The sequence below is a fragment of the Cyanistes caeruleus genome, chromosome 3, assembly GCF_971803275.1.
Source record: "Cyanistes caeruleus chromosome 3, bCyaCae1.hap1.1, whole genome shotgun sequence".
In the NCBI taxonomy this organism is placed as follows: domain Eukaryota; kingdom Metazoa; phylum Chordata; class Aves; order Passeriformes; family Paridae; genus Cyanistes; species Cyanistes caeruleus.
The window spans coordinates 30,045,128-30,072,450 of record NC_141703.1 but is presented as its reverse complement, the minus strand read 5'-3'; the positions used below and the strand labels follow the sequence as shown (position 1 = coordinate 30,072,450).

The 27,323-nt window shown below is 40.9% G+C and overlaps 2 protein-coding genes across 2 annotated transcripts in view; one reads left to right on the top strand and one right to left on the bottom strand.

The window, feature by feature from the left end:
- TBC1D8 (TBC1 domain family member 8) overlaps positions 1 to 13,218 on the bottom strand; it is a 68,826-nt gene extending 55,608 nt beyond the window's left edge. The window contains exon 1 of the mRNA XM_086880431.1: positions 12,818 to 13,218. The gene's annotated coding sequence lies outside the window, so the exon portion shown is untranslated. The remainder of the gene's footprint in view (positions 1 to 12,817) is intronic.
- Positions 13,219 to 13,379: 161 nt separating this feature from the next.
- CNOT11 (CCR4-NOT transcription complex subunit 11) lies at positions 13,380 to 25,706 on the top strand. The gene is made up of 7 exons (XM_086880426.1): positions 13,380 to 13,841; positions 15,076 to 15,240; positions 19,677 to 19,829; positions 20,394 to 20,596; positions 21,328 to 21,530; positions 22,687 to 22,783; positions 25,361 to 25,706. Exons 1-7 carry the CDS (start codon positions 13,436 to 13,438, stop codon positions 25,556 to 25,558), a joined length of 1,425 nt encoding a protein of 474 aa, XP_086736552.1. The 5' UTR covers positions 13,380 to 13,435; the 3' UTR covers positions 25,559 to 25,706.
- Positions 25,707 to 27,323: the final 1,617 nt, after the last annotated feature.

Genomic DNA, 27,323 nt, shown 5'->3' with positions numbered 1-27,323 from the left:
AGACTTTGAACAATAAAGTGAATTAGCAGAGCCAGGAATGAAGGAGGCAGAATCAAAAGTAAAGATGCAAAGGCTCCATAACTTGTGACAAGATGAAAAGCCCAGAGCAGAGAGGACAAAACTTCCTGAATGGAGGTTGCAACCTGCCCCTTTTCTGATTGCAGTTTTCTGCAGAGCAGTGGTGTTTCAGCAGCAATAGCAAATGACTTTGATAGGAAAAACGTATTGCTGCCGTAACATGCTACCAAAAATGTAGTTGCTGGCATTCACTTGTGCCCGATAGTCTCAAAGGAAGCCTGAAGTGGAATGGCCAGTGTTAGCTTCTGTTAGCAGCAGCTTCCTCTGGCGCTGTTTCCTGATCCAAAATTCCCATACTAATTCATCTTCCAAGATAAAAAGTCTGCAGAGTTCAGCAATACTTCAATGATTTGGAAAATAAAAAATCCCAAACCTAAACCACCTCCAGCAGTGTTTTTTCTACCATAGCTGTCTTTTGCTGGATCTGGGTACAATTTGCCTTAGTTACGAGTATGGCTTAGGAAAAATTTCCCATTTTTCTTTGCTGTGCTTGGAACCAGAGGTTCTTGTTATAAAAATTTCCTTTAGGTGCTTACCCTATTCTTCCTTTGATCCCCTAGAACATCAACTTGTGTGGGCAGTAAGGCCTTTTAAAATCATTAATTAAATGTGTCTTTTTCTCAGTCAGAGATGCCTCACAAGAGTTGCATAACACAAACACATGAAAGCATATTATGTCCCTTGAACTCATGATGGTCTCTGTCCTTCCTATATGCCACAAGGTCTGACACCATACCTGTGTTCCATGGGATTTGTCATAACCCTGTGCACACAGGGACCCTAAAACCAGTTTGAGGCTACATAAAGCTCTACAGTTTTCCATTTCTTGTGAATCCTGCCCTCCTGTCTGGTGGCTGCAGACAGCTGGCACCTTCCACCACTGGGCTCAGCACCACATTATCACCCAAGTGGTGTCAGGATGAGTGTGCTGGTACTGCCACTGCTGCTGGTGCTGCCAGTGCTGGGCAAGGTGGCGCTGCAGAAGGTGTAGGGAGGAACCACAACTTCTGCTCATCTTCTGAGGATTTCAAAATACCTATGGAGAGATTCAGCTGCAGGAGTGGCAAAATTCTGTCACAGCACAAGCCTGGTTGTTGCAGAAGTGTCAGCATTTTGAAACAAGTTTTAAAACATGTATGTGAGTGCCTTTGAGGCATCCTTCAACATATTTTTCAGGCAATCTTTTCCTCTTTTTTATGCACTTTTTATCCATCTCCAATGGAGCCTTTCTGTTGTGATTCTTATGTCTTCCCACTGATCTGCTATGACACTCAAAGCTATGCTGAGCTGAGCTTGGTACATTGCTGATATTGCTGAGTAGGAATCGTGCTGCACATGCCTAGGACTGGGTTTAAACTTGCTGTCTTTGATCAGCACAGCATTTCTGCTCCTACCTGACTGCTATATTCTGCATGAAAGCTCTGTGATCTCCTTTTGTTTTGGCAGCTGGCTAATTTAAATATGACACCTACCATTCTAACAGAACTTGGAGGCTTTTTCACCACTTACGTTTTTGTAGGTAGGCTAACAAGAAGTTAGTCTTTGCATGGCCACAGAACAATTAAAATTGGGAATGCAGGATTCCAAAGAAAATAACTACGTCTCTCTTCCCTTTTTTTTATTACACTGCTTCCCCCTCCACCCCCCCTCCCCTTTTCTAGACTACCAAATCTGGTTTCTAATGAAGTCCTGTTGTTTCTTCACTCAGTGAAGCTGGTGACTACATACACATTCATGTTTTCTATTCCTTTCGGGGATAAAATATTCATCACATACTTACAGAAATGCACCCAAACCATCTGCCTAGTCTTTATGGGAGATGTGAAGATTTGAAAACATGCTCTGCTTCCTTTCCCATTTGCACAGAGGAATGGATCTTCTTGAACTCTTTTTTCTTAAAAATCTTTGTTTTACTTTGTCCTTTCTCTAAGTGTCTTAGGCCAGCAAAGTCTTTGTTTCCATTCTTGTCATGGTGCAATAGGAAAAAAATAAATGTTTTTGCATATCTATTTCTCTCACAAACCAGTTTCTCCTTACATACCTTTGGAGAATCCAAAAGGCCTACAGAGCCTGAATTTTCAAAAGATATTGCTGCCTTTTAGTGTGCATGTTTAGACCTGGCTTTGCAGAAGTAAAGAGCATATAATTGACATTGATGACAACTGTAAAATCAATCCCTTCGGAGGTTTGGTGCTGAGCGTAAAGGAGGGCTCTTAAAAGTAGTTTCTGCTTTTGAAAACTTTGGACTTGAGCCAGAGCTTTCATCTCCTTATCTGAGAAAATGGAATACGGCTTAAATACCTGTCCAACAGCTCATGAAGGTTCATTAATGTTTATAAACCCCTTGGAATTGAAGAGCACTGATTATTACTGTTTATTTATTAATTCCTGTTTTCTTGCACCTTCACATTTCTTTCATGTGTCAAAGACGAGGATTTGGCAGCCAGCAAAACCAACAAAACCTGCAACAGCCTCTGCTCTCCTGCCCCTCCCTTACTGTAATAGTCTCCTGTACCCTCTCTCCATGTCCCCATGTTGCCTTTACAACTTCAGTCCCCTCTTCCTACAATGCTTCCTGTTTCCCTTCCTCACAGTGTGGTTCAGACACTCTCCCAAGCCTCCCTGCTGGGGCCAGCTGGTCTGACGCAGCTGCAAAATGGCCAAGAAGTGAGAGTAGGAAAATTGGTTAGAGTTGAGAAAGCAGGCAGCAAAAATGAGGGCAGACTCCATAGCAGAGCCCTTCCCCTCCACCAGGTCTCCAGCTGATGGAGATTGTACAGCTCCATCTCTTCCAGGCCTCTATCCCTCTCTCTCCTATGGCTGAAAATAGTGACAGGTTTAAGAGTTACTGGGAAAGAGGAGGTTGGTACAAGACTGTGTAAATACAGAGTGGTTTCTTCTTTTGTTGATCAAATAGACATTTGAAATGCTCTTGATATTCAGATCATAAATAAACCATACTGAGCAAACTCAGTTTTTCCAGTTGAAACCATTTATGTAAGCACACTATTGACATTTCTCTGTGTTCTTTTTTACAAGGTTGTACTCACCTTGGTAGGTGTATGAGAGTTGCTCCATTCATGGTACAGATTAAGTCTTCTGAAGGACACAGTGGCTTGTCTCAGAGGTGTCTATGTTGTCCAGCAACAAGACTCAGGACCTCAACAAAACAGTGTTTTCTGAAGTATTGCCCTGCTATCAGACTATCTTAAAGAAGCTCTCAGCCCATCTGCCTTGTGCCAATGGGACATAGACTTTACTCTGACTTGGCATGACCGGTGGAAGCTGCAGCAACTGCTTCTGGCCAGATGTTGTAAACTGAGGAGCCTGCTAGGGCATATCATCTTCTTAAGATGAAAACCATACATACAAAAATACAGGAATGTGTACATCCATACAGGTACTTTGTATACCTACAAGGCAAAACCAGTGAGCTAATGGAGAAACAAATCAAGGTAGCAGTGTTATTGCTTTGCCCTTTTCTCACTGCAAAGCAGCCCTGGGACTTGGGAAACTTGATGCTTTGCTTTCAGTTCTGCCACACTTTTGCAGCTCTGCCAAGTTATACTTCTGCCCATTTCTTGCTGTAAGATTTGCCCTGGCTTATACATGTGGGTCTGGATATGCAGGCAAACCAAACTTGCCCAAAAGCACACATCTGATTCACAGTTCTAGGTGTAAGTCCACACGAGGAGTTCTGGGAGGGGGCTAGGAATTCAAAAGTATCACCAGCATGAAGCACTTAAGGAAATGTTTCCCTATGTGCTGTGGAAATATGTGTTTGTTTTTCTTCAGCTCCAGCTCACAGACGTTCCTGGGCCATTATTAAACAACTAAAAATAAAATACTTCTGATTCAGCTTTTTCTCTCCTGTCCTCTCCAGCTGCTGCCCAGACATGGATCCTGCACCATTGAAAGAGCTGTTCCTGTTTTGGACTGTGATGTTATTTCAGAAGGATGCACAAGGCTCTGACCATGAAGGGCGTTTTAGCAGTGGTCTTTTTAACCCTTGCTTGACAGTGATGGGTCCTGGCAAAGAAATTATGCTGCTTACATTGCTGAATGTTGACAGCTGTTGTTTACCTCAGCCATTGCCAGCTGAGACCTCTGGTGCTGCAAAGTTGTGAAATTGCATCAAGATCTAGAGTAGGGGTGATAAGCAGCAGCTACAGAGTTATTGCATAGGGAACTCTGCCCATTTGGAGCCATCTGAAGACCTTGCTTTAACCCAAAATGCTGTAATAAACCAGGGACAAGACACGGTGCACAAATGGGTCACCACTGCTGACCAGGAGGTGGCTGTGCCAGGCTTGGGTAGCCATTTTTGTGTTGAGTAGACAACTTGTAATGCTGTGATAGGAAGAAGTTTGTGCTGATGCCAAACCACAGGCTCCGGTAGCTAATACATGTGAAACAGTAGCTGCCTGAGGGAGAGTGCACTTTCCCAACTACAGTGACTGCATGTCTGTCCTTGGTGTGATCTCTGCAAGAAATGCAGGAACAGCTGGCATTCAGGGACATAGATCTGCAGATGATGGCTGATCACGGGGAAACATTTATGGACACAAGCATGGGATGTATAGAGCATGAAACAAGGATCCTGAAGAAATCTAGGGTTTCCCATTTAGAGAAGGGACTCGTGGTTTTTCTGACAGTATATTTACAAATAGAAACCTTCTACCTGTTATTACTTTATCTGACTCATCTCACCATCTTCTTCTGTCCTGACATATAAAGTTATATGCTGAGGACAGATCACCTGATATGAAAAGAAGGTTTAATTATATATTAAATATTTGCAAAATGGTTTCAGTTGCTGAAGGCAAAATTGCTCAGCCTTCAAACTTGTTTGGATGCCTGTGTACTCAGAGCCATTTGTGTTAACAGCACTCTGCACCCTCACACCTTCTGTGAGGGCATGAATTGAGAATGTCAATCTTTGGAGATGGGGAGGCACAGCAAGAGAAATCAGGGATGCTACAAAGATGTCACACCTCTGTCTTCCCACACCTGAAATACTGCCAAGTACCTTTACCTCTGCACTGCAAGTGGCACGTTTGCATGCACCACACACTTTGTAAATGTGAGAGAAAGAAGTTCACACTGTCGGTAGTTCTTGACTCTTCTCTTTCCCATGCACTCCAAGTCCAACTGTATGTTAAAAAATTTGGACTTGTATGCAGAATCAGTGAGCACCTGAAAGAGAACAGGAACCTTTATCCTCTCTCTTTCCCTCATCTCTCTCTCTCCCTGCTCCAACAGATTCTTGCTTTGTCATCTTATCTAAGAAGACTGTAGTTTTTGGTTTTGTTTTGGGTTTTTTTTCCTTTTTCTTTTTTCTTCTTTTGTGAAGTGGAAAGGGGAGAAGAGAATGTTCTTACTTACTTTGCTCATCAGAACAGAGTCACTGCTTTTTTAACTTCAGCTCATCTATATCCACTAACCTATCCTGAATCCCTTGCAAGACAGTAGTCTCCAGACTCAGGTACTTCAGATTTAAGCTTGAAAGAATCTCGCAAACTAGTAGCTGGGGTTTTGTGAGGAAAGTAGGACAACTGAAGTAAAGGCATGTCACTAATACTGTTTTAAATGTATTTTTAGAGTACTGACTTGCTGGAATTCCCTAACAGAAGAAGCTACTTCCCAGACCTATGACAAGAGACCTTATCTCTTTGTTTAAATGTTATCTGCTGACCAGCATGGTAGCAAATAGGGAGGAACCTATGGAAGCTTAGTCTCTAAAATGATCTTACCAATTTCTCCATTAAAATAAAAAAAATCTCAAACATCACAGTAAAGATGTTAGGAAGGTATTAGCAGATGCCTACTAAGTTAGAGAAGCTGTCTGAAAACCAAACCTGCTTTTCATGTCCCCTTCTCTAGCACTGGCTTTGCATTTCTTCTCCAACATATTCCTTGAGCCACCACTGAGAAGCTCCCCAGAATATGACCTTAACATTCAGTCCCTTTGGAGTATAAGGAAAACCCTAAAGTGTGCTCTGCCCTCTACATCCCACAAGTCTCACAATGCTCTTCCTTCCCTTGCCTTCTCCTTTGCCACCATATCTCTCTCTCCACCCCTGAAATACTGCTAAGTATCCAAGAGAGCCTCTCCAGAAGTACCTCTGAACTTGCACCCCAGTGACTCCTTGATGGTTCTTACACCATCAAGGGACAACAGGCATCATGTGGTGTTACAGCTATGCCTAAGGGGACAGCCCTTCACTGCCCACCCACTGAATTCAGCCAGAACTGACTCCTCCCATGAGGGAACTGATAAGATCTCTCCTCTGGCCCACCCACTGATTTTCATAAAACTTATGTGCATTTAACACTTTTGAAAGAATTTTTCCTGTCTTTCAGATCTGGCTGGGAGAAATTAATGGTGAGAAGTTGATGGGGGGAGGGAAGGGGGGAAGGGGGACAATTTGATAGACAGACAAATAGACAATGTGATTGCATCAGCCTCATTTCCTTAGGAAACTGGGTTAAAAATAAAAGGTTTTATTTGCCCCTGGGAATAAAGAAGAATGTCTCTTACATCTTTACAAAACATTTGTTTCTATGTATACTTATAAATAGTCAGTATGAGAGAGGAAGTTTGCACTGGATTTTGAGCAAAGAATTAAAAGGAAGAGCAGGGGGTGTGTGAATTGCACAATCTGGGATTCTTTTAGGCATATGAGAGTGGAGCAATGAATGCAGGGCCTTGTACACCAATGCCACCTTACCCAAGAGTACCCATCTCTGCAAACCAGCTACCCATTGGGCAATTTTTCAGAGCCCCACAGAATGAATGCAGTTTTACTGCATCAGTGATAGATGATATACTTCAGATCAAACCCTCGGTGTACTTTATGGTCAGCAGATTCTGTCAGGTGTAAATGAGCAACACGGAAACTGCTATATTTGTTCAGATTTATGGTCTAGAAATTCCTGTCTGATAGTGACCAAGACAAGTTACAACAGAGAAAATAATCCCCAAAACGGTCTCACTCATCATTAAGAGATTGTGTAAGACGAAGAAGCATTTATGCGCCTTCTGAATTTCTCCTTTCCTGAATTTACTCTCGATATTTTGTTATCTTTGACAATGCCATAGACCTCCTTACAACCATGGCCTCTGTGACAGTCTGCAGTAGTGAATTCTTTACATGCATGCTGTATACAAAATGCTTTTTGTTTATGAGATTTGAATTTACTACCTTTCAGTTTCACTGAACTAGCAGCACTGGGGATTTGGGCTTTTACAGTCATGCTTAAGAGATAGGGAACAAAGTAGTTCCACAACCTCCAGAAACTTCTGATTCTTGCAAGTGCCAAGAAGCAGGAGCCACAGGGGACTTCTCCCCAGGGCAGGTGGGCAGAAAGCAGCAGTTGCATTGTACAACCCCTTTGGTTTTGCACTGCCCATTCGTTTTTGCCTCCACTGCCACTGCACGGAATCCCCTTCTTCCTGAGACATGCCAGAATTTCCATTACAGGGATACTGCACAGTCCCAGAAATCGCCGTACTGAAGACTGTCACTAGAGGCAGTCCTCATCCTGCAGAATTTTAAGTTTAAAATATGAAAGACCAGCACAATCCGGGAAAAAGGGATGCAATGCACCATTGGAAGATCAGAAAAGGAGCAAGTATCTTGCCTGCAGGTATGACAGGAGCTCTGACCAGGAGTTAAACCTTAACTTGGTGTCAAATTTGATCTTGCTTCTGCAGGGGATGGGATTGATCTCCTAACTTAGAGGTCAAAAATGAGATGTCTGAGGTCATCATTCTACAATCCCTTCACCATCAGCCAAGAGAATTAGTTTCTTCTGGAAACTGTTCATGTGACCTATCTTAAATAAAAGGTAAGAGTAATTTCTTCTGTTTTCTACTATATGCATAAGAGATTTCTTCTCTGCCTGGTTTAATATCCATGCCCCACTCTACTGCTTTAGCAGAGTTACTTACTAATATCACCACCTATTCAAGGTACACTAAGATTGCTCATTTCTTTTTCTAGTTAGAAGAGTCTCTGGTATGGGCAGAAAGAGAGCTTAACTTACATTTTAACAATAAAACATGTATATGCCTGTCTTAGGTACCTTTTTTATAAACAGTTTTGAATTTTAAGGTAACCTCTGAAAACTGGGTATCATAATTTCAGTTTAAGATGCATTTTGGAAATTACTAATAATTCAAAAAGCATCTCAGACTTCAAAATCACTTACATATTCTCAGAAATTTCATTCCTGATCTTACTTGCATCATCTTCTTGAAAGAAAACCACAGGACTGAATAAACATCTGAACAACATGATAATGAAAGCAGCTGATTTTTTTTTAAGCTCGATAGCAAAACCCCTGTCTAATTATGTGCAACTTCAATGAGGTCTGAGTCATGACTTGTCAGATGATCCACTTATTTGATGTGGCTACAAACCAAAATCTATACATTGGGAAAGCAAGCAAACTGAAGACCTCACTAAATCATAGGCCTTTCTTGTTTCCCTGGTTCTTTGCTTTTCTCTTTCTTTATGTATTACCTTATGTTCAATCAACCCACAGAGCAGAAGCTGAATTTCCTAAAATCTTGACTGGTCATGCGCATTTATGGTGCTGTGCAGGTGACTGATGGGCAAAGAATATGAATGATGCTGTGAAGAGACAGAAGGAGAAGGTCAAGTGAACTTGACCTGTATTCATTTTTGATAAATACTCTCTGAAAAAAACCATGTCACAATACTGGAAAAATGAAGGTATTTACATATAGCACTAGAAATGCTTATATGATACAGTTAGTAGAGCCTGGCAATGGTGCTGTTAATTTGATGTCCAAGTAGCCACACACACAGGCCGGTCAGGGCAGTGTATGGCTGCTTCACGTCTTGCTTGTTGATTTCTCAGAAACCTCTCCTGGAAACAAAACCCTTCATATGATTTAACTACTGAGTTATTCATCAAAAGGGAACTGCTATCTTATGCTGATGTGTATGTTTGCTTATGGCATTTATCTTTTTGTGTTTCTTAGTGCAACAAGTGAGCGTGAGAACTGTCTAGAGGGCATCCTTGGTCAGTTCAGAGCTAACTCATTGCATTCTCTGGCAGCACTCACTGGATGTGGAACATTAATATCTTCATTGTGATCAGAGCAGATAAGCAAAGCTGTGTCTGGATACTGAAAATTTGTGGTTTTCCCTTTTATTTTCTCATAACAAGTATTATGGAATGAGAAAATATAATTATTAGTAGCATTATTATTTTTTTTAAAACACTGAAAATTATATACTTCCAATGTGGATGATTGCCAAAAAGATTGCAGGAGAGGAGGAAAGAGGGTCAGGAAATAGAGAATGTGACATTTTTAGAAGAGATGCGTTGCATTTCCCTTGTCTTTGAATCACATTAAATATACACACTGTTAAAAGGCTATTGAAATGTTCAAATGTCAGTGTTTCAAATGAAAATCAATAGCATGCTATTAGGCTCATTATATTGCTGTTATGCATCATTAAAACGTATTTAAAAGCTTTCAGCATAAACCAGGAGACGGGATAAATAACAAGACACTTTGAGGATGTGCAACATACTTAAAAGGAAACAAAGAGTCAGGCAAAAGAGAAACTTTGTAGGCACTGGGATAGAAAGCCCTTGAAAGAGCTCACTGAGTGTTAGAAACATACATGAACATGAGGAAATGAATGACATGGAACTCAGGATACAGACAAATGTGTGAAGCTGTGCCACTGAAAGTATATTACCATATGAAAGTATGCATATGAGACTAAGAGATTCCTTATTAAATTTCTGAATTTTGTTTCTAAAGGGAAAGACTGGAAAGAAGTGACTCTCCCAATGGCTGGAAATTTAGGTGGGCAAGAGGGACAACAGATTTTTAGTCCCTTCACAAGTGCATTTTTATGCTTTTACACCTGATTGCTGTTCTGCACATTTGCCTTGTTCCTGGAGCAGGACTATAACACGGACCACCCACCATCCTGAATATCACACTCTCATTAAATCCATCAGATCCTGTTTTTTCTCCCTTCCTCTTGTGGTGAATCTTTAATGCCTGTAAACAAAGAAAAATAACTTCAGCCAAAGGAAATAAACACTCCCCTCTACTCCTAATAGCCATAGTCTGGGCAGGAGTTTAAATCCCTGGAGGGAGATGAAGAAAACCTGAATCTCCCACTTCCTGGACAAAAGCTTTCTAATCATCTCACAATTATTGAATATTCTTTCAGAAGCTGGATTTCAAAATTGTAGCTTAAACATAAAGCACTTCCTCCTGCAATTTTATCTGCATAGGTAAAGATTCTAATGAAATTGATTCTGGATGAAAACAGAACCATAAGGCATAAATCAAGTCATGGAGCCAGGGAACGGAAATAGTTCCATTTGCATCTGATGTGCAATTGCATAGCTCAAATTAAAAACACTGAGTGCTCAAATTAAAGTTCACAGTGGAGTTCCTGAGCAATGCACAGACTGAATATTTCTACACAGAACATATGCTTAGATATTTTAAAATTACAAATGGATTTAAAAAAAACCACACACACACAACAAAACTGTCTGAAAAAAAAGAGCAAGAAAAAAAAGGACAAATGAGAATATTATTTTGCTTCAAATAGTTTTTGGAGGAAAAAGTGTTTCTGAGTGATCAGGAAAGAGTTTCCTTGTCAGAAGGAGAGTCTATCCAAAGATACGTATGCAAATAGCCATACTGTATGCTGCTTTTCTGTGCCAGTATGTCCCTGTTGGAGTTTCACCATAAAGCTAATCGGGCCAAAGCTCTGTCTCTTCTGGTGGCATCTGAAACTCAAGGAACCTAACACTCAAGAGAGTGGACTAACATTAATTTACACTAATGTGATTATGCATGGTAGTTAAAGAATTCAGCAATGACCATGTTTATTTCTAACCCACTCAGTATACAGCACTTATGAAGCCATTCATGCAACGATATTTTTGGTGTTTCTTAAGTGCTTTTCAAGCTGTATCCAAGACGCTTTGGCAGCTTAGAGAGTTGATTAACAAGTGAAGATGTGTTCTCATACAGTTACTCAGGAAGACTTTTAGGCATTGTTAGCATGCCAATATTGTTGATTACTCCAGGAATAACAAAATCTGTTTCTGTATTGGTGGTCCTGTCTTGTATTTTGAATTGAAAAGATGAACGAGGAAGAAAGCATTCAACTGTTGGTAGAAAGATACACATGAAGACAGGTATACAAAATGCCTCTTCTCCTTCCTTTCTCTGATATGCTGCTATTTAAAATACACTGTAGACAGGATGGATCACTTTAACTACTCTGGAAAGGAATTTGTGTGCAAGAGAGAAGTCTCATGAGAATAAACAGAACAATCTGGAAGTGCTTTAATTCACCCTTTGACTTTAAGGTGTGATTTAATTCCTTCCTACTGTGTCTTTCCTAAATGAACTGTGGGGATAGAAGATAGGCTGTTGGGAGTTGTTTCCTGAGTATTCAGCCCCTTTGCTAGAAGGAACTAAAATACTGGCTGGATAGTTCTTTAATACTTTTATTGCTCCTTCTAAATGTTGATTTTTTCTATCCTTCATCAGGATTTTTTTTTAATAGTACCTGAAATGCAGTTTGTGTATCTTATGCATCATCTAAAGCACAATAGCAAACAATAATGTAATCAATTTTAAGAAGGAAAGAAGGAAAGACAACTTCTACAGTTAAATTGCACAGCCTCGCCCTTAGCTCAGGAAATCAAATCTGACTGTTCTTTGGTTGTGGATCTTATTTTCCAGTAACAATTACAATTCATCAAAAGCTGACATTATTTTAAATACTAAACCAATTGCATCCTAACAGCCAAATAATTTTGTAAAGGTTTATTTGCATTTGCAAAGGGTAACCTGCCAAACTAGATTCCCTGTGTCACTTTTATTCTGGAATCTCTGTGTCTGTGCTAATATATATCAGCATTTTTGAGCCAACAGGACAGAGTTACACAAGGGGGCTAGGAGTCAGAAATTAAAGTATAGCCCCAATCTCTTTATCCTCTTTAGGAATTCAAAGCATGATTTTTACTGAGGTTCTTCCATAAAGTCACACATAAAAAATGACAAGTGTATTTTATGCTTGTATTGACCATTCAATAGCTATTCCATAGGCCCATCTACAAGAAATGGAATATGCTCAGCCTGCACCCAGAGGCATTGTTCTGCAAAGAGAGAAAGCAGAACTCTTCTTTTTATACCATGAAACTGTGCTGCACTGAGGCACCTCCTGCAGAATCGACCCCCTGGCCCACCAAGGCAGCTGGGGCCCCAACCTTCCTCCCTGAGTGTAATGCAATCCATTTCAGATCTGGCCAAGAATTCATTTTATTTGAGTCTGCACTAGTACCACACACTCTCACTTCTTCATTACATAAGTTTTGAGCCCAAGAATGTCCAACACACTCATGTGTACACAAAATATAGTGTACTCACAGAAACACTATTTTGCTTACTACACTTCCTGTCCCAAGAACATTTTACCTTTTTTTTTTTTTTTTTTTTTTTTTTTTTTAGATTAAGGTTTCTCCTATCCTGAAATGATAAGTTGTTTTAAAAATTTCTTTCCTTAAACACCTCCAAGGATGGTGACTCTGCCACCTCCCTGGACAGCCCATTCCAATGTCTAATCACCCTTTTTGTGAAGAAATCCCTAGTGTCCAACCTAAACCTCCCCTGGCGCATCTTGAGGCTGCGTCCTCTTGTCCTGTCGCAGGTTACCTGGGAGAAGAGCCTGACTCCCACCCGGCTACAACCTCCTTTCACGTGGTTGTGGAGAGTGTTAAGATCCCCGCTGAGCCTCCTTTTCTCCAGGTTAAACAACCCCAGCACCCTCAGCTGCTTCTCATAGGACTTGTGCTCCAGCCCCTCCAATGGACCAAATCCACGGTGTAGCTGTTCCACCGTTAAACGGCACGGCCACGAGGGGCCCCTCGGCCCGGAGGAAAGCCCCTGACCCACAGTGGTGCAGGGAGCGGGAGGCGGCGCTGGGGCCCGGTCCCGCCCCAGGCCCGGTCCCGCCCCAGGCCCGGTCCCGCCTGAGGCCCCGTCCCGCTGTTCCCGCTGCGCGGCTCCCGGCGCCATGAGGACGCAGCCGGCGCCGCGCGCTGCAGGGCGCCCCCTGCCGGCCCCCGCGGGAGCGCGCGCAGCCGCCGCCCGGCCCGATGGCCCGCCCCCGTCTGGCGGCCCGGACCAATCCCGGACCAATCCCGGCCCACCCGGCCGCGCGCGCACCGCCCCGCAGCGCGGGCCGGAACGCTCCCGGCGCCTTTCGCGGCAGCGCCGTAAAGCGCGGCCGGCGGGGAGCGCCCGGGCCGGAGCGGCGGCGGTCGCGCTCGGATGCCCGGGGGCGGGGGCAGCCCGGCGCCCGGCACGCAGGGGGCAGCGGAGGCGGGCGAGGCGGCGGCGGGCGGCAGGATGAGCCTGTCGCCGAAGGAGCTGTCGAGCCTGCTGAGCATCGTGTCGGAGGAGGCGGGCGGCAGCACCTTCGAGGGGCTCTCCAGCGCCTTCCACCACTACTTCGGGAAGGCCGAGCACTTCCGGCTGGGCTCCGTGCTCGTCCTGCTGCTGCAGCAGCCCGACCTGCTGCCCAGCCCCGCGCAGCGCCTCACCGCGCTCTACCTTCTGTGGGAGATGTACCGCACCGAGCCCCTCGCCGCCAACCCCTTCGCCGCCGTCTTCGCCCACCTCCTCAACCCCGCGCCCGAGCGCGGCGGCGACGAGGCGGAGCGCACCCCGCTCTCAGGTGTGTCCCAGCTGTGCGGCGGGGAGCGGGGCAGGCGGGCGGAGCGGGAGCCCTCCCGGAGAAAGCGGTGGGAATCCTGCACGGCCAGCGGCTCTGGGCTTGGTGTCGGCCAGGCCGCTAGCCCGGATCTTACAGCTCTCTGCAACTGCCTGAGGGGGCTGGGGCTGCTTAGCCTGGAGAAGAGAAGGCTCGAGGGAAACCTGTTCGCTCTCTACAACCGCCTGAGAGGAGGCTGTAACCAGGTGGGGGTCGGCCTCTTCTCCCAGGCAACCAGACAGGACAAGAGGAGGTAGCGTAAAGCTGAGCCACTGGAGGTTTAGCTTGCATTCCTTCACAAAAAGGGTGATTAGACATTAGAATGGGCTGTCCAAGGAGGTGGCAGAGTCACCATCCTTGGAGGTGTTTAAGAAAGACTGGCTATGGCCTTTAGTTTCCCAGTGTAGTTGACAAGGTGATATGCAGTCACAGGTTGGACTCGATGATCTCAGAGGTCTTTTCCAACCTATTCGGTTCTGTAATAACACGGAAATTTTTTTGAGAAAGCCATCACAAAAAGCTGGAGGTGATAGGAGGCTTCCAACAGCCTTAAAACTGAAACAACACTGTTAGAGAGAAATACATGACAGTGAAACACTTTTTTTCCTATCCAGTAAAGATGACACTAGCAGTGTTGAGTAAAGCAGTTCCTAAAAAAAAATATCCTGTTGGAAAACTACAGAGAGGGCCACCAGGTTGGTTGGAGGGCTGGAGCACTGGAACAGGCTACCTAGAGAAACTGGATGCCCCATCCCTGCAAGTGTTCGAGGCCAGGTTGGATGGAGCTCAGAGCATCCCTGGTCTAGGGACAGACGTCCCTGCCCATGGCAGGGGGTGGGAACCTGATGGTGATCAAGGTCCTTGCCAAGCCAGGTCATTCTCTGAGTCTGTGAATTGCAATGCCAGGTCATACTAAATAGCTCGCTTTCTGTCTGGATTGGAATTTGTGTGAATGAGCTACCATGAGTGACTTAGCATCATCTGCCTGCATGTCATGATGTGTAATACTGATCACATAGTAGTGTATTTTGCATTAAAATGGTTTTGTATGTGTCACACAGACTCTCCAGCTGCACCTGCCTTGCCATAAATAACAGATTAATTTGTCTTTGTTTTGCTTGTTATACTTGAAGAGCGTGGAAACTGTTAATGCTCCTACATTAAAAACCACGGATTGTTTTTCACTGTGTCTCCACAGGCTTCTTACCTCCCATAACTCCTCCAGAAAAATTCTTTCTTTCACAACTGATGTTGGCCCCTCCTAGAGAGCTGTTCAAGAAGACTCCTCGGCAGATCGCTGCCATGGATGTGGGGAACATGGCCCAGTCAGTGGACATCAGTGGGCTGCAGCTGGCATTAGCAGGTAAGGAAGGTTTGTGGCTCTGGTGCTCTTAGGAATGGAAACTCTCATTGGAACTTGACTGTGGGTTACCTGAGAAAAAACACCTGTCTGTCCTGAATATGAAAAAGTTTGAACTGTGCTTTAAGGTCTTCAAGCCTGTGTTCAAGCACTTAGAGAAACTTCAGGCAGAGATTACATCCTGATTCTTTTATCCTCCTTAACAAGTAGTTTTTTAGGCATATATGTAATTGCCCTAAATACAGGAATATTTTGCAAGTATAGGAAAATTTGTCTTCTAAAGCTGTGTGGGGTTTTTTAGGGATGGGTTTTTTAGGGGGGGATATTTTTGGTGGATTTTTTCATTTGCTTTATTTTAATTACTTGTGTGGTTTTCTTTCTTTTCTTGTATTTTCATCCCTTTTCACCCTTTGCAGTATTTCTTTTATGAGAGAACAAACATAGCTGTCGCACTACTATTACATATCAGTACTTCATCTGTACGTGGAAAATTGACTATTAGAATTATATCTTTAGTTTATTGTACAGTTAGACTGTGCAGTGTTAGTTCAAGAGCTGAAAAGTGATACTAGCTTGAAAAGAAAAGCAATGTGATGCTTATCCTTTGACAGGAGAACAGGAGGAGGAACATGATTGTTCATGTCACATCTGGAGCTAATATGAAATATTATATATTGTTGGGAACAAGGAACCAGTTTAAACACAAAATTCCTTTCTCCCTAGGTATGTGCCAGTAGACCTGCTTGCTTGAAAATTGACCATCCCAGTTCTATATCTGTACAATGTCAGATTTGTCAGGCGCCATTTAGACTTTCTATGTCCTGCAGTTGTATCTTGGTATTGTCTTTTTTTTTTTTTTTCCTGTCGACTCTGACATTGACTGGTAAAGCTGTGATATACTGTCCCTTGTTCACAGTCTACAGATGTCTTGTGGGGGTCCTCCTTAGCTGCTATTTCCAGACTGGGAAATTGTTTGAAAATGCAAATTGAATACCCTAACGTGCCATTGTGGGTGAGACAAACTTTTCTGGTCCTTCTTGCGTTCATCCTGTCTGTATTTTGTAGAATACCTTAGTGAATTCAAATTTTGTGAAGCCTCAGGTAACTTTTCATTTTTAGTGCAAGGCATATGTGATGCCTTAAGAAGCCTCAAAGTTTTTTTTAATTTGCTTTTGTTTTCTCCTGTGTACTGTGTTTGCCTTCTGAATAGTTTTTTCTAATTAAAAATTAAATCATTGAATCACAGAATGGTTTGGATTGGAAAAGACCATAAAACAAGAACACCTTCCAATAGACCAGGTTGCTCAAAGCCCCATCCAGCCTGAACTTGGACATTTCCAAGGATGGGGATCCACAGCTTCTCTGGGCAACCTCAAAACTGTGGTTGGGTGAATGCGTGCTCTAGGCCACATACTTTGCTTTAAAATAGAAGATAATGATGGCTGAAAGTAGAATACAAAGTCATTAATGGTGCTTGTATAAGATTTATATCATTGTTTATATAATCCAGTAAAAGTGCACAATTGCTTACAAGCAGTTGTAGAAGTTATGTAACAAAACCAGCTGCATCTGAAAAAGCTCTGTGCTGTCTTTCTCAGACTTCTTGCTGCAGGTCCCTAGAATAACTGTCTGGTTTCTAATCAGTTTCTTAAAAGATAAATCTTTTACTTGTTTTAAAATCATGATGCTTCTTCTGTTTGTTGTGTTTTGGAATGTCTGTGATTTTTTCACTAATCTTCAGAATATTTCTCCTAATGATTCAATATGCAGGATGAAGCTGGTGCAGGATAACACTAAGATGCAATGTTTGAGGTGTTTTGTTTACACCCTTTCCCCAGGATGTACAGAATGTCACAGCTATAACACTTGGTAGCTTTTCAAAAGTATGGTCCTTGAGATTAATTAAGGGCTGTTCAGAGCAGAATGATTTTGACTTGCTTTAGCACATACCTGCAAAATCAAATGAAATTATTTTGAAAGCTTTTAATGTTTTTTTCCTAACAGTTTATCTGTCCCAATCCCTTTTTTGTAAAAAAAAAAAGAAAAACACTTATCTTCTGAATCTGAGCTCTCTTGACAATTTGTTTGCAACTCTATGGTGGATTTTCTGTTTTTGATTTTCTTTTTTGCTTTTAAGGTTTACCACCACCACCCACCCCCCTCCCCTGCCAAAAAAAAAAAAAAAAGTAGAATGCTGGAATCTAGCATCTTGGGCATGAGTGTTAACACTTGTTCTGTTCTCTCTTCCTTTTGGTCTGCAGAGAGCTAATTCAGACTTTGGTGCTGCCCTACAACATGTTTTTGTTCATCTGGTATGCTACCCTATCAAAAAAAGTAATTTTTTCCTAGTTGTGAGGATTGGTCTCCTCACAAAGTGTTCTCAGTGTTTGTCTGTTAACCCTTATTTGATGGGGGAGTAATTGACCTGTATGAAAGTAATGCTTTTAATACATGCAGAACTTTCTGTAAGAATCAAAGAAAGTTTCTTTTTACGTGTAAAAATAGACTAATAAGCTCCATAAAGGAACCTAAGGAATTGTTTTCAGATTAGTTTTGTAAAATTTAAGTGTCTTAGTTGAAGATGCTACATTAGTTTCTGTTAAATCACCATGTTGTAATTCTTACTTCTGCTTATCTGAAACTGTTGGTTTAGCCCTTGAAGCAGTGAGGTTGAACTTCTGAGCTTCAATGCATATAACTGAGGGCTCAGGCAGGCTTCTCAAATCAGTGAAGTGAAATATCACTAATCATCTTATCTAACATCACTAGTAATTTCAGATTATGAGGTTACAAACAAATCCGTGACTGATGATGGATTTAAGTTTTAAGTTAAATGAAAAGAAAGAAAAAGGACACCCAATGCTTCTCCCCGACTCCTGTACTTCATTTGTTAAATCAACCCTTCTGTTCAGGGGCTAAATGAAAGTACTTATGAGATGAAGTTTGAAATAGTTGCTTAAGTAGAAGATATGTTTTATAAAACAGCTCATTTGGACTTCGCCTTTAAAATGTTGTTTGTTTTTGTTTTTTAAATCACTGAAAATATTGATAGAAATTTAATAGAAATTAATAGAAAATTTAGTAGAAAAATATACCCTGCTGTGCTGCTTCAGTGAGGATATATGCAAATGTTTGCATTATCTGAAACAGTTGGATAAAGTAGGACAAAAAGCCAAAAAAAATTAACAGCTTTATTCTCCTTATGCTCTTGTCACTCACAGTTTTGGGCATCTCTTGCACATTTGTTTGGAGTCATATGAAATAGTTTGTATGTGGGCAGCTGGGAAGGGTCAACATGATTGCAAAAAAAGGAGCTTTGTGACATGTTTGCACAAAAAGGAGCAAAGTAAACACTTTGCTTAGAAGTGTTAAGGTGCGCAAAATATGAGCACTCACTCAATTAGCCAGGAAATGGAGTGGTGTTTAGTTTCATCTGGAACTTTTTCAAAGGATTTCTTGTGTGGTACCAGCAATTTTGGATTTCAGATTGCTTAAGGCGTAATCTGCTGTTTAGTGTTCTCTGTTAACAGGGTGGGGAGAGGAATGTTAAGTGGTATTCTGTAGTGGGGATTTTTCTTTTTGTCCTTTGGAGTTTTCTTTGCCAAAGCAATAGAAAACAGGATCTCTCAAAATAGTACAGAGAACATAGAAGATCAGCCATTAAGTCTCCAGACACAGAAGAGCAATAGATTATTGACAGAAGGGCACATAAAAATCTTGATAGTGCAAACAATGAGGCCTGTATTTTCCTTTTTCGCCAATTTCAAGTCTTCAGCTGTATATATGCTAACCTTAATGTTATTTTTCTGTAACTTGTTTATGTTCTGTAATTTGGCCTCTAAAGGGATGACTTAGCTCCTTTCAGGTTTGCTTTAATGATGATGTCTGTAGAATCACGTAACCATTAAAACTCCGTTGTTTTCCACTAAATTACTGATTCTGGCTTGACAGTGAATCTGCAAGGAGTTCAGGCAATGCCACAGAAATGTGTTGGGTAAATTTGAATAGCTGACTTCAGGTCTAGTATGACCATTATCATCTGCAAATGGATCATTGTAGATTTTTCACTTTCCTTCTCTGAGAAGTGATTACAAATGAGATACAGCCATGTGAACTCTTTGAGGAGTAGCATGCAAACCTACTAATGTGCTGCTTTTAGATGTAGATTACATCAGTTATGTGCCTTTTCTAAGGACAAGACTACTTTTCAGACTAACTAACATCTATTTCTTCTTTATCCTTACTGCATAGCCTCTGTGTCTTGCCTGTCAGCTGGCACTCAGACTGCTGACTGCCTGACTGTACTAAATTTCATGTTGATATTATCTGCTTTGTTTTTTTTTTAAAGCCAGTTCTTTTCTAAAGCTGATTGTTTCCCACTACTTTTAGTATTCCAGGCATCTCTGTTCCAATTTTATGGTTTAATATTCTTCTTTCAGAACGTCAGTCCGAGTTGCCAACACAGAGCAAGGCCAGCTTCCCCAGCATTCTCAGTGATCCTGACCCAGATTCTTCCAACTCTGGTTTTGATAGCTCTGTTGCTTCCCAGATCACAGAAGCATTAGTGAGTGGACCAAAGCCTCCTATAGAAAGTATGTGCATTTCATTACACATCTTTGTTTCTGTAACTCATAACAGGCTGTGTTATTATACTTTAGATAAAATGTAATGGAATTCAGAAGTATTTTCAAGGCATGAAATGGAAGTTAAGGTGAAATGAAATGAAAAGTGTGAAATTTCATCAGTCTGTCTCTAGATCAGATTCTAGTGTTCACATTTACAGACTTTGAGAAATCTGGAGTTTGTCTTCAAGCCCTCACCCATGTCATCTCTCAAATAACAAATAAGAGTCCCTGCACTGAGATCTGCATTGGCTGGTAACACTTCCCAGGGAAGCAGGTAGTGTGGAAAGGAAAAAAAACCCACAGGATCAGTAACACAGTGATCTGAATCAAGAGGAAAAAAAGGCAAATATAATGGTATCGCTGAAAATCATAAATAAATGTTTTTCCGGGTGGCAAATAGGATTGTAATGCTGTTCTCAGTGTTACAATAGCTTAAAGAAATAGGGGCTTTTGGGGTGTCTTCTGTTTTTTACTGATACAGAACTGAATATCCAAAGCTTAAGAAAATATTTCACATTGTTGCCATTTTAGGTCACTTTCGACCTGAGTTTATTCGACCACCGCCTCCACTCCATATATGTGAGGATGAATTGGCATGGCTAAATCCAATTGAACCAGATCACACAATTCAGTGGGATAAGTCAATGTGTGTTAAGAACAGCACTGGAGTTGAGATAAAAAGAATCATGGCAAAAGCTTTTAAAAGTCCTTTGACTTCCCCACAGCAGACACAGGTAAGGATGATGGATTTGCCTGTCTGAACTGATTCTCTAAGAAACTATTAACTCCTGAGCTTTAGAAAACCTTGAGCACTTTGATCTGTGTTTGGATTCAGGAAACCTTTAAATTGCAAAAATCCAAGAATTTTGACTTGGGTTTGTCTGAATAGAAAGATAATGTTCATACCATTGACTGGATGTAATTACAGTTGAACAGGAGTGGCACTGACATTTTTTGTGTGGAGAAATCTTTGTATAACTAAGTTGCTTGTGCTTCTGAGAAAGTTTTTAATAAATAATTACTTCAGAAATACCAACAACAATTTTTTTTTTCCCTCAGTTTGATAGTATTACCCCTGATTTCAGTGGGCTTTTTTCATAATCATGCTGGCACTATAAAATCAGCTTTATTTGCCCTACTCTTTCTGCCAAGTGAACTTGAAATTGAGATTTCCTTCTACTGGACAGGAAACTACAGGAGGCTGAAACTTTTCATGTGGAATTTTAACTCCCTTCTTTGCTACCCACTGATGAAAGACTCCTAAATGCATTAGTAAAGGTTTTATGGACAGACACAGTTGCCTGTACATAAAAATTTTAAAGTAGCCCTCCAATGCTTCAGAGAAGCCTAAATCTAAAGGGTTATCATTCTTCTGGATCTTAGATGTATTATAGCAGTTTTTTCAAGCAGTAACATGAACAGTTGAGGTAAAATCAACTGACAATTTTTATTTTCTTCTTCACAGCTCCTTGGAGAACTGGAAAAAGACCCCAAGCTTGTTTACCATATTGGTCTCACTCCTGCCAAATTGCCAGACCTGGTTGAAAACAATCCTTTAGTAGCTATAGAAATGTTGCTGAAACTAATGCAGTCTAGTCAAATAACAGAGTATTTTTCTGTCTTGGTCAACATGGACATGTCCTTACATTCAATGGAAGTTGTAAATCGGTGCGTACGATCTAAAATCTAATAAGGTTTCATTGAGTATGTAAAATGAGCAGTTTTGTTTTATTATTATCTGGAAATGTTAATTTTGATCCTTCTTGAGGCGTGTGTGTGGGAGATGGAAGACTACAGTGGGACAAAGGGCAGTTATTGAGAGAATCCTCTGCAAACGGCTAATCTGCTTAATTGCAGCTTGCATTCTTGATGCAGCTTAAGGTGCAAACAAAAGGTGCTGTTGTTCAATGCTGCCCTGCTGTACATTCATGTCCTTTTTTCATTGAGAATAATTTTTGCAGATATGTACAACTCATTTTCTTAACAGAATACTAGCCCCTTAAATGGGAAAGCTTTTCAGACAGCTAATTCCCAGAAATTTACAGAAATACATCTCTTCCACTTACTTTCTTCTATTTCTTAGCAATTACTGAATGTGAGCTACTAAATAAACCTCAATCAGCAGACTTTTTGAAGCAGTTGAATTGCACCTTAAATATCTTCTTACTAAAGGAACATTCCTGAAATAAATGCCTCCCTACTGGTGCAGACTGACAGCAGTTACTGCCCTGAAGTGGGGCTAATGATTGCAACATGCAGAAGGGGTGGTAAAAGAAGAGTTTTTACCTGTGTCCAGGAGAGCTACACCACCAGTCAGGCATGCTGGTTCTCCCACAGCATAGCTACCACAGGAACAACTTTCATCAGGCTGCAAAGCAGCTGTCAAACAGGGAGATGATGATTGTAAAGGGAAATAAGACAAAAAATTGAAACCACTTGAAACTCCAATCTTCACTGTTTTCCCTATTGTTCCCCTTTGGCTCCTTCAGATAGGACTGATTTGAGTTTGGTCAGATTCTGTTACAACCTTGTGGCAGTTCTCCATTTAGTGCATGTTCTTATCTTAAGGGAGCTGTATTGCCCTCTTGGTTAAGAAGCAGTGGCAACTCAAATGCCAGATGTACTAGAAACCAATCTAACTTAGCTTCTGTAACATCAGAGTTTAAAAAAAAGTTATTCTTAAGAAATTTGAATGACTAGAAATATGTCTGGAAGCTGTCTGGGAATTAACTCATATCACAGGTCTAACTGTTAGGATTTGCTTTGCTACAGAAACACTAGATTTATGGCTTCATAAACCACTGAATATATTTTATTTGAACAGGCTTACTACTGCAGTTGATCTCCCACCTGAATTTATTCATCTTTATATCTCCAATTGTATCTCCACCTGTGAACAGATTAAAGACAAATATATGCAGGTGAGTGCTTCAATAAATTGGTTAGGAAAAGGTATCCCATATAATGCTCTGTGAAATATGTGCTATGATTTAATAAGGCTGATAGCATTAAATGTTCTGTTTTGCTGCTTTTTTATTTCAAAGGCACTTTTTTGCCGAACACACTGCAATTCTTCACAGAGTTTAATAGACAATTCTTCACTTTTTAAAAAAGATTTCACAGGAAATCACTGTTCCCTGTTGTTCTGTGTAGACATCATAAGCTTCTTCCTGGCAAAACTTTATGTGACTGGGGTTCTTACATTCAAAAGGTTCATCTATCACTCTGTGAGCCTTTTCTTCACCCCCGGTATTAGTTTGCATTCGGCTTAGTTTTAAGCTTCAAGTTTCTCTTCTATACCAAGTGTGCCAGCCACTTCCAGACCCCTGAGGTGATGTTATAAAACTCACAAGGAAGTCTCCCCTTTCAGTCATGACTGATAACAGCTTGCAGATCTCATTTCTAACACCATGCTCTCTGCTTCTCAAGCCTGTCATACTTGCATGCTGGTACTGAAAAAATTGTAGCCACTCCAAGGATCCCTGACCAGGGAGGGTCAGGGGAAACCTGAGGAGGTCTGCACCCTTCTGGCATTCAGAAGGTCTACATGCTGTGAGAGGTACTTTCTTCTCTCCTAAACTGATCTGTTGGTTTCACCAGGTGCCTAGTACAACTTTTCTTGGGTATGTCATTGGTGAAAAACAGTTCTGTATTCAGTTTCTCCTAGGCTTTTTGAATCCCAAGTCCTACCTTAGCTTTTTCCTGATACTGAAGGACTAGAATGTCTTTAGTCTCTTGCAGCAAGACAACTGTTCCTTTCCCTTTAAGCTTTTTTTGGTATCCTCTAGTGTCTTCTCCAGCTCTATTGTCTCCTTAAGCTACAGAAATTAAATTTGTGTGCACAGAATAGCGTTGAAACGTGGTTTTAGATAGCAGCAAGCCCCCCATGTTCTCAATCCCTTTCAGATGACATTTCATGTATTATCTTTTGGTGGCTGCTGATGCTTCTCTGCTTTGTGGTTCTGCCAGACACACACACATGGGTGACTTGATCTGTGACCTGCTGAGTAGCTCTGCCTATTACATTTGGTAGTGGAGTAGGAAAATAGCAGCTGAACTGGGCTGCAGCTGAGAGTATGTCCAGAGTGGGACACTGCTCAGTGGGGCTGCTGAGACCACATAGTAGCTGTGCTTCAGCACACAGGGAACAAAAAAGAGCTCTGAGGGTCAAGAAACATATCCTGGTCACTAAGCAGCACACACAGCTTGACATCTAACATTTTTAGTGTGTATGGGGCCTCACAGCAGCTGAGACACAAGATGTTTTGTTTGAAAAGCATGGTACAGAATTACTATTGGAAATGATCCTCAGAGACTGGGAGTCAGCCAGTAATTTTGCATTTGTTCTTTTGCCGAGTTTCATGTTCCTGGATTATTAAAACTACTCGTGTAACTAATTTGTGTTGCAGAGAAAGCATGTGATGCCTCTTGATCACAGTGAAGGAAATAAGTTGTTCAGTCTCTGAATTCTCTCATTATAAGTAGCAAATTTTGCAGTAATAAGCGTAGTTCCTGGAAAAATAGCTGATACCTTGTTTTCAGTGTCAAATAATCTGAAATGCTTTGGACACTTAATCTGTCACATCCCTCGATTCTGTCTAGTAAACATTGTTCACATATATAATTGCTTTTAGAGAAAGAGTTGAATGCAAGCCTTTCTCACAATGTGAAGTATGAAAGCACTTTAATGATGAAGACCTGGTTTTGTGCTTGGGAAGAATGCGCTCTGTGTTGAACAGATGGTTGATGACTGGGTCTGTGTATGACGAATTTTAAGTGCCAGTTCCTAAGCTTTCACTTCCAATTCCCATTGTGCTCTTCAAGGTGTTGCCTAAGTAGGTCTTAAGAAAGAGGAACACTTTTAAGATCCTGTCTTTTCACTGGATCAGGCAGGAAATGAGCCATGAGTTCTTGGATTAGGTGTCCCTGCAATTGTTTTTCTTCTAATACAGAGCAAAAGGGTCATCTGTTGATTCAGCAGCAGAGCACATTCCATGAAGGAAGTTTGGAATCAGTTCAGTTGATGTCACTTCCTATCTGGGGTTCCTTGATGAAGTGGTGATAAGAAATTTTGTAATGTGAAACTTTTTCTATTTTCTTTATGGTGTTACTGTAGAAAATAAGACTAAGCAAGACTGACATGTTGACATAATCTTTAGCTATTATCTTTTATATGCCTTTATTCAGAGATTACATAATAAATTTTAAGAACAGTGGATAGGTAGATCTGGTGCTTCATTTGTGCATGGGATTAATCCTGAGAAGGCTCCTGCATCCAGAAGCATAAGAACTATAAAGCAGTCAATTTTTAAAATATAATAGTGGTATGGGAAATGTAAGAGAAAGAGCAGCATGTACAAAGTTTAGGAACACAGTAACTGCTGAAGCTGAACTGCTCCTGAAACACCTCACTTGTACTGCTGAGGGCCAACAGTCCTTTAACTGATCTGGTTGCAAACATTTGCTTGGATTATTAAACCATCTTTCTTATGTTTCAGAACCGCCTGGTCCGTCTTGTTTGTGTCTTTCTTCAGTCTTTAATCAGAAACAAAATTATTAATGTACAGGACTTGTTTATAGAAGTGCAAGCATTCTGCATTGAGTTCAGTCGGATACGAGAAGCAGCTGGCCTTTTCAGATTGCTGAAGACACTGGACACTGGGGAAAATCCATCAGAAACAAAAATGTCAAAATAAAGTGACTGTCAGTGGCAAAAAAAAACTCCTATGACTGTTCTATACCACTTATTTGTACATTTTAAACTTCAGTCCCTGGATTAATTATGTATTAAGTTAATTACATTATAAATAGCATTTTGGACAATAAATAAGGCTTTTTCTGATACACATTTGAGTTTGTAAAATGTGTTAGGCCTTACACTATTTTTCACTGTGGTTAAAATTTGTATGTCATATGCATATCCTGAAATTCAGGCTCTAGTTCTAGAGAGAATATAAATGATACTTAGCATTCACAGCAAATTTAAGTATTAATCTGGCACTCACTGACTTTGGGTCCAAAATTGTCTGTATATAACTAAAGTCAACTTGTTCCAAGGTAAGTATGTTCCTTGTTTTACCTTTTGTTCACCGTGTATGATCGTCTAGGAGCTGGATATAGAGCTCCTAACAATGTATTCTGGTTTTGGTGAGAAGGGGAAAGTCTGTCTTGATGGCTAGAAACAGCTAAAGGCCTGTCTTTACAAGGCAGAAATGAAGTTGTGTGCTGTAGGCTCAGAGCAGTACTCTTCCCTACCAAGACCACTGAGTATTTTCAGAATCATGCCAGCAGCAGATGAAATACCACACCTTACATGCTTGTAAAAATGTTCCACTGAGGAAAGAGGGTCACATTTTTTCCATAAAAATAAAAAAAACTTCAATCTCTTCTCACTTCTGAATTTGCATGGGCAGTTGCTATGTATATTCTAAACTAAATAGCCTCTTCTATAGCACAATGGCAGAGTAGCTTTCACGTTAGATGCCAGGTATTGGGGAAGCTGGGGATGGAGTCTACTGAACTATAATTTTAAGCTGATACTAGAGTAGCTGCTGTTATATTTAAACCCTGTGACTGAAAAGGAAACTAACTTGGAAAGTTAACAAATTCTAATTTAATGTTGCTTGCTAAATGAAAGCTGTTTTAAATCTGCTTCTCAAATTTTTAGGAAGCAGATCAATAATGCAAAATAAAGACAGTTTTTTGGCTTTTTTTTTCCAAGTAATTTAAGATGTGAAAGTGCTTGGATTGAAAATCCCATCAATCTCTTGTCTCATTTAGTATAATCTTTCAGTAAAAAGTGCTGGAAGAAGTGTTCTGTAGTCATTAGGGGTTAGACTAGTGCAGCTTTCCAGTTAAAATGTATTAGGTCAAGTAAAGTAACACTTATTTAAGGTCTGTTCTAATTGTAGACATTGCTTCCAAACCAAATACATTTGCTATCAGGCATTTTTTGTGGCAACTACAAGCTAGTTTAAAATCATACTTTAATGTTTTCTAACTACTAAAGCTGATTTGATAAATTTGACTCTATTCTGTGTTGTAGTAGCCCTCTTTAAAAATATACATATATTGGAACATAAGTTGCAGTACTATGATGAAGTAACAGGCTCCAATATAATTATGATTACTACTGGTTAAAGTTATTGCTATCTACTTTATGATTTACAGAATTAGTTAAAAACAATTTAAGCCTCCACCCACAAAGGTTGCTACTGTGATACTGCAGCCAAAGTTGAGCTGTTATGCACCTTTTTTTTTTGAGTTGTACTGATACACGTAATTTTTATAGTTCTGTGACAAATCCAAGGATGAGGGATTTATAAAAAAAAAAAAAATGCTTTTATCATATTATCATTTATGTCAGACATTAATTTGAACCCTATGGTACTGGGGAAATGCAGGGTGTCCTTTGTGAGAAGAGGCCAAGGCTGCCCTGTTCCCGACCCATGCACGACAAGC

Coding starts and splice junctions, on each gene's coding strand:
- CNOT11 (XM_086880426.1), top strand. CDS start 13,436: ATGCCCGGGGGCGGGGGCAGCCCGGCGCCCGGCACGCAGGGGGCAGCG. Junction 13,842..15,075: donor GGAGCGCACCCCGCTCTCAG/GTGTGTCCCAGC, acceptor GTGTCTCCACAG/GCTTCTTACCTCCCATAACT. Junction 19,830..20,393: donor ACCAAAGCCTCCTATAGAAA/GTATGTGCATTT, acceptor TTGCCATTTTAG/GTCACTTTCGACCTGAGTTT.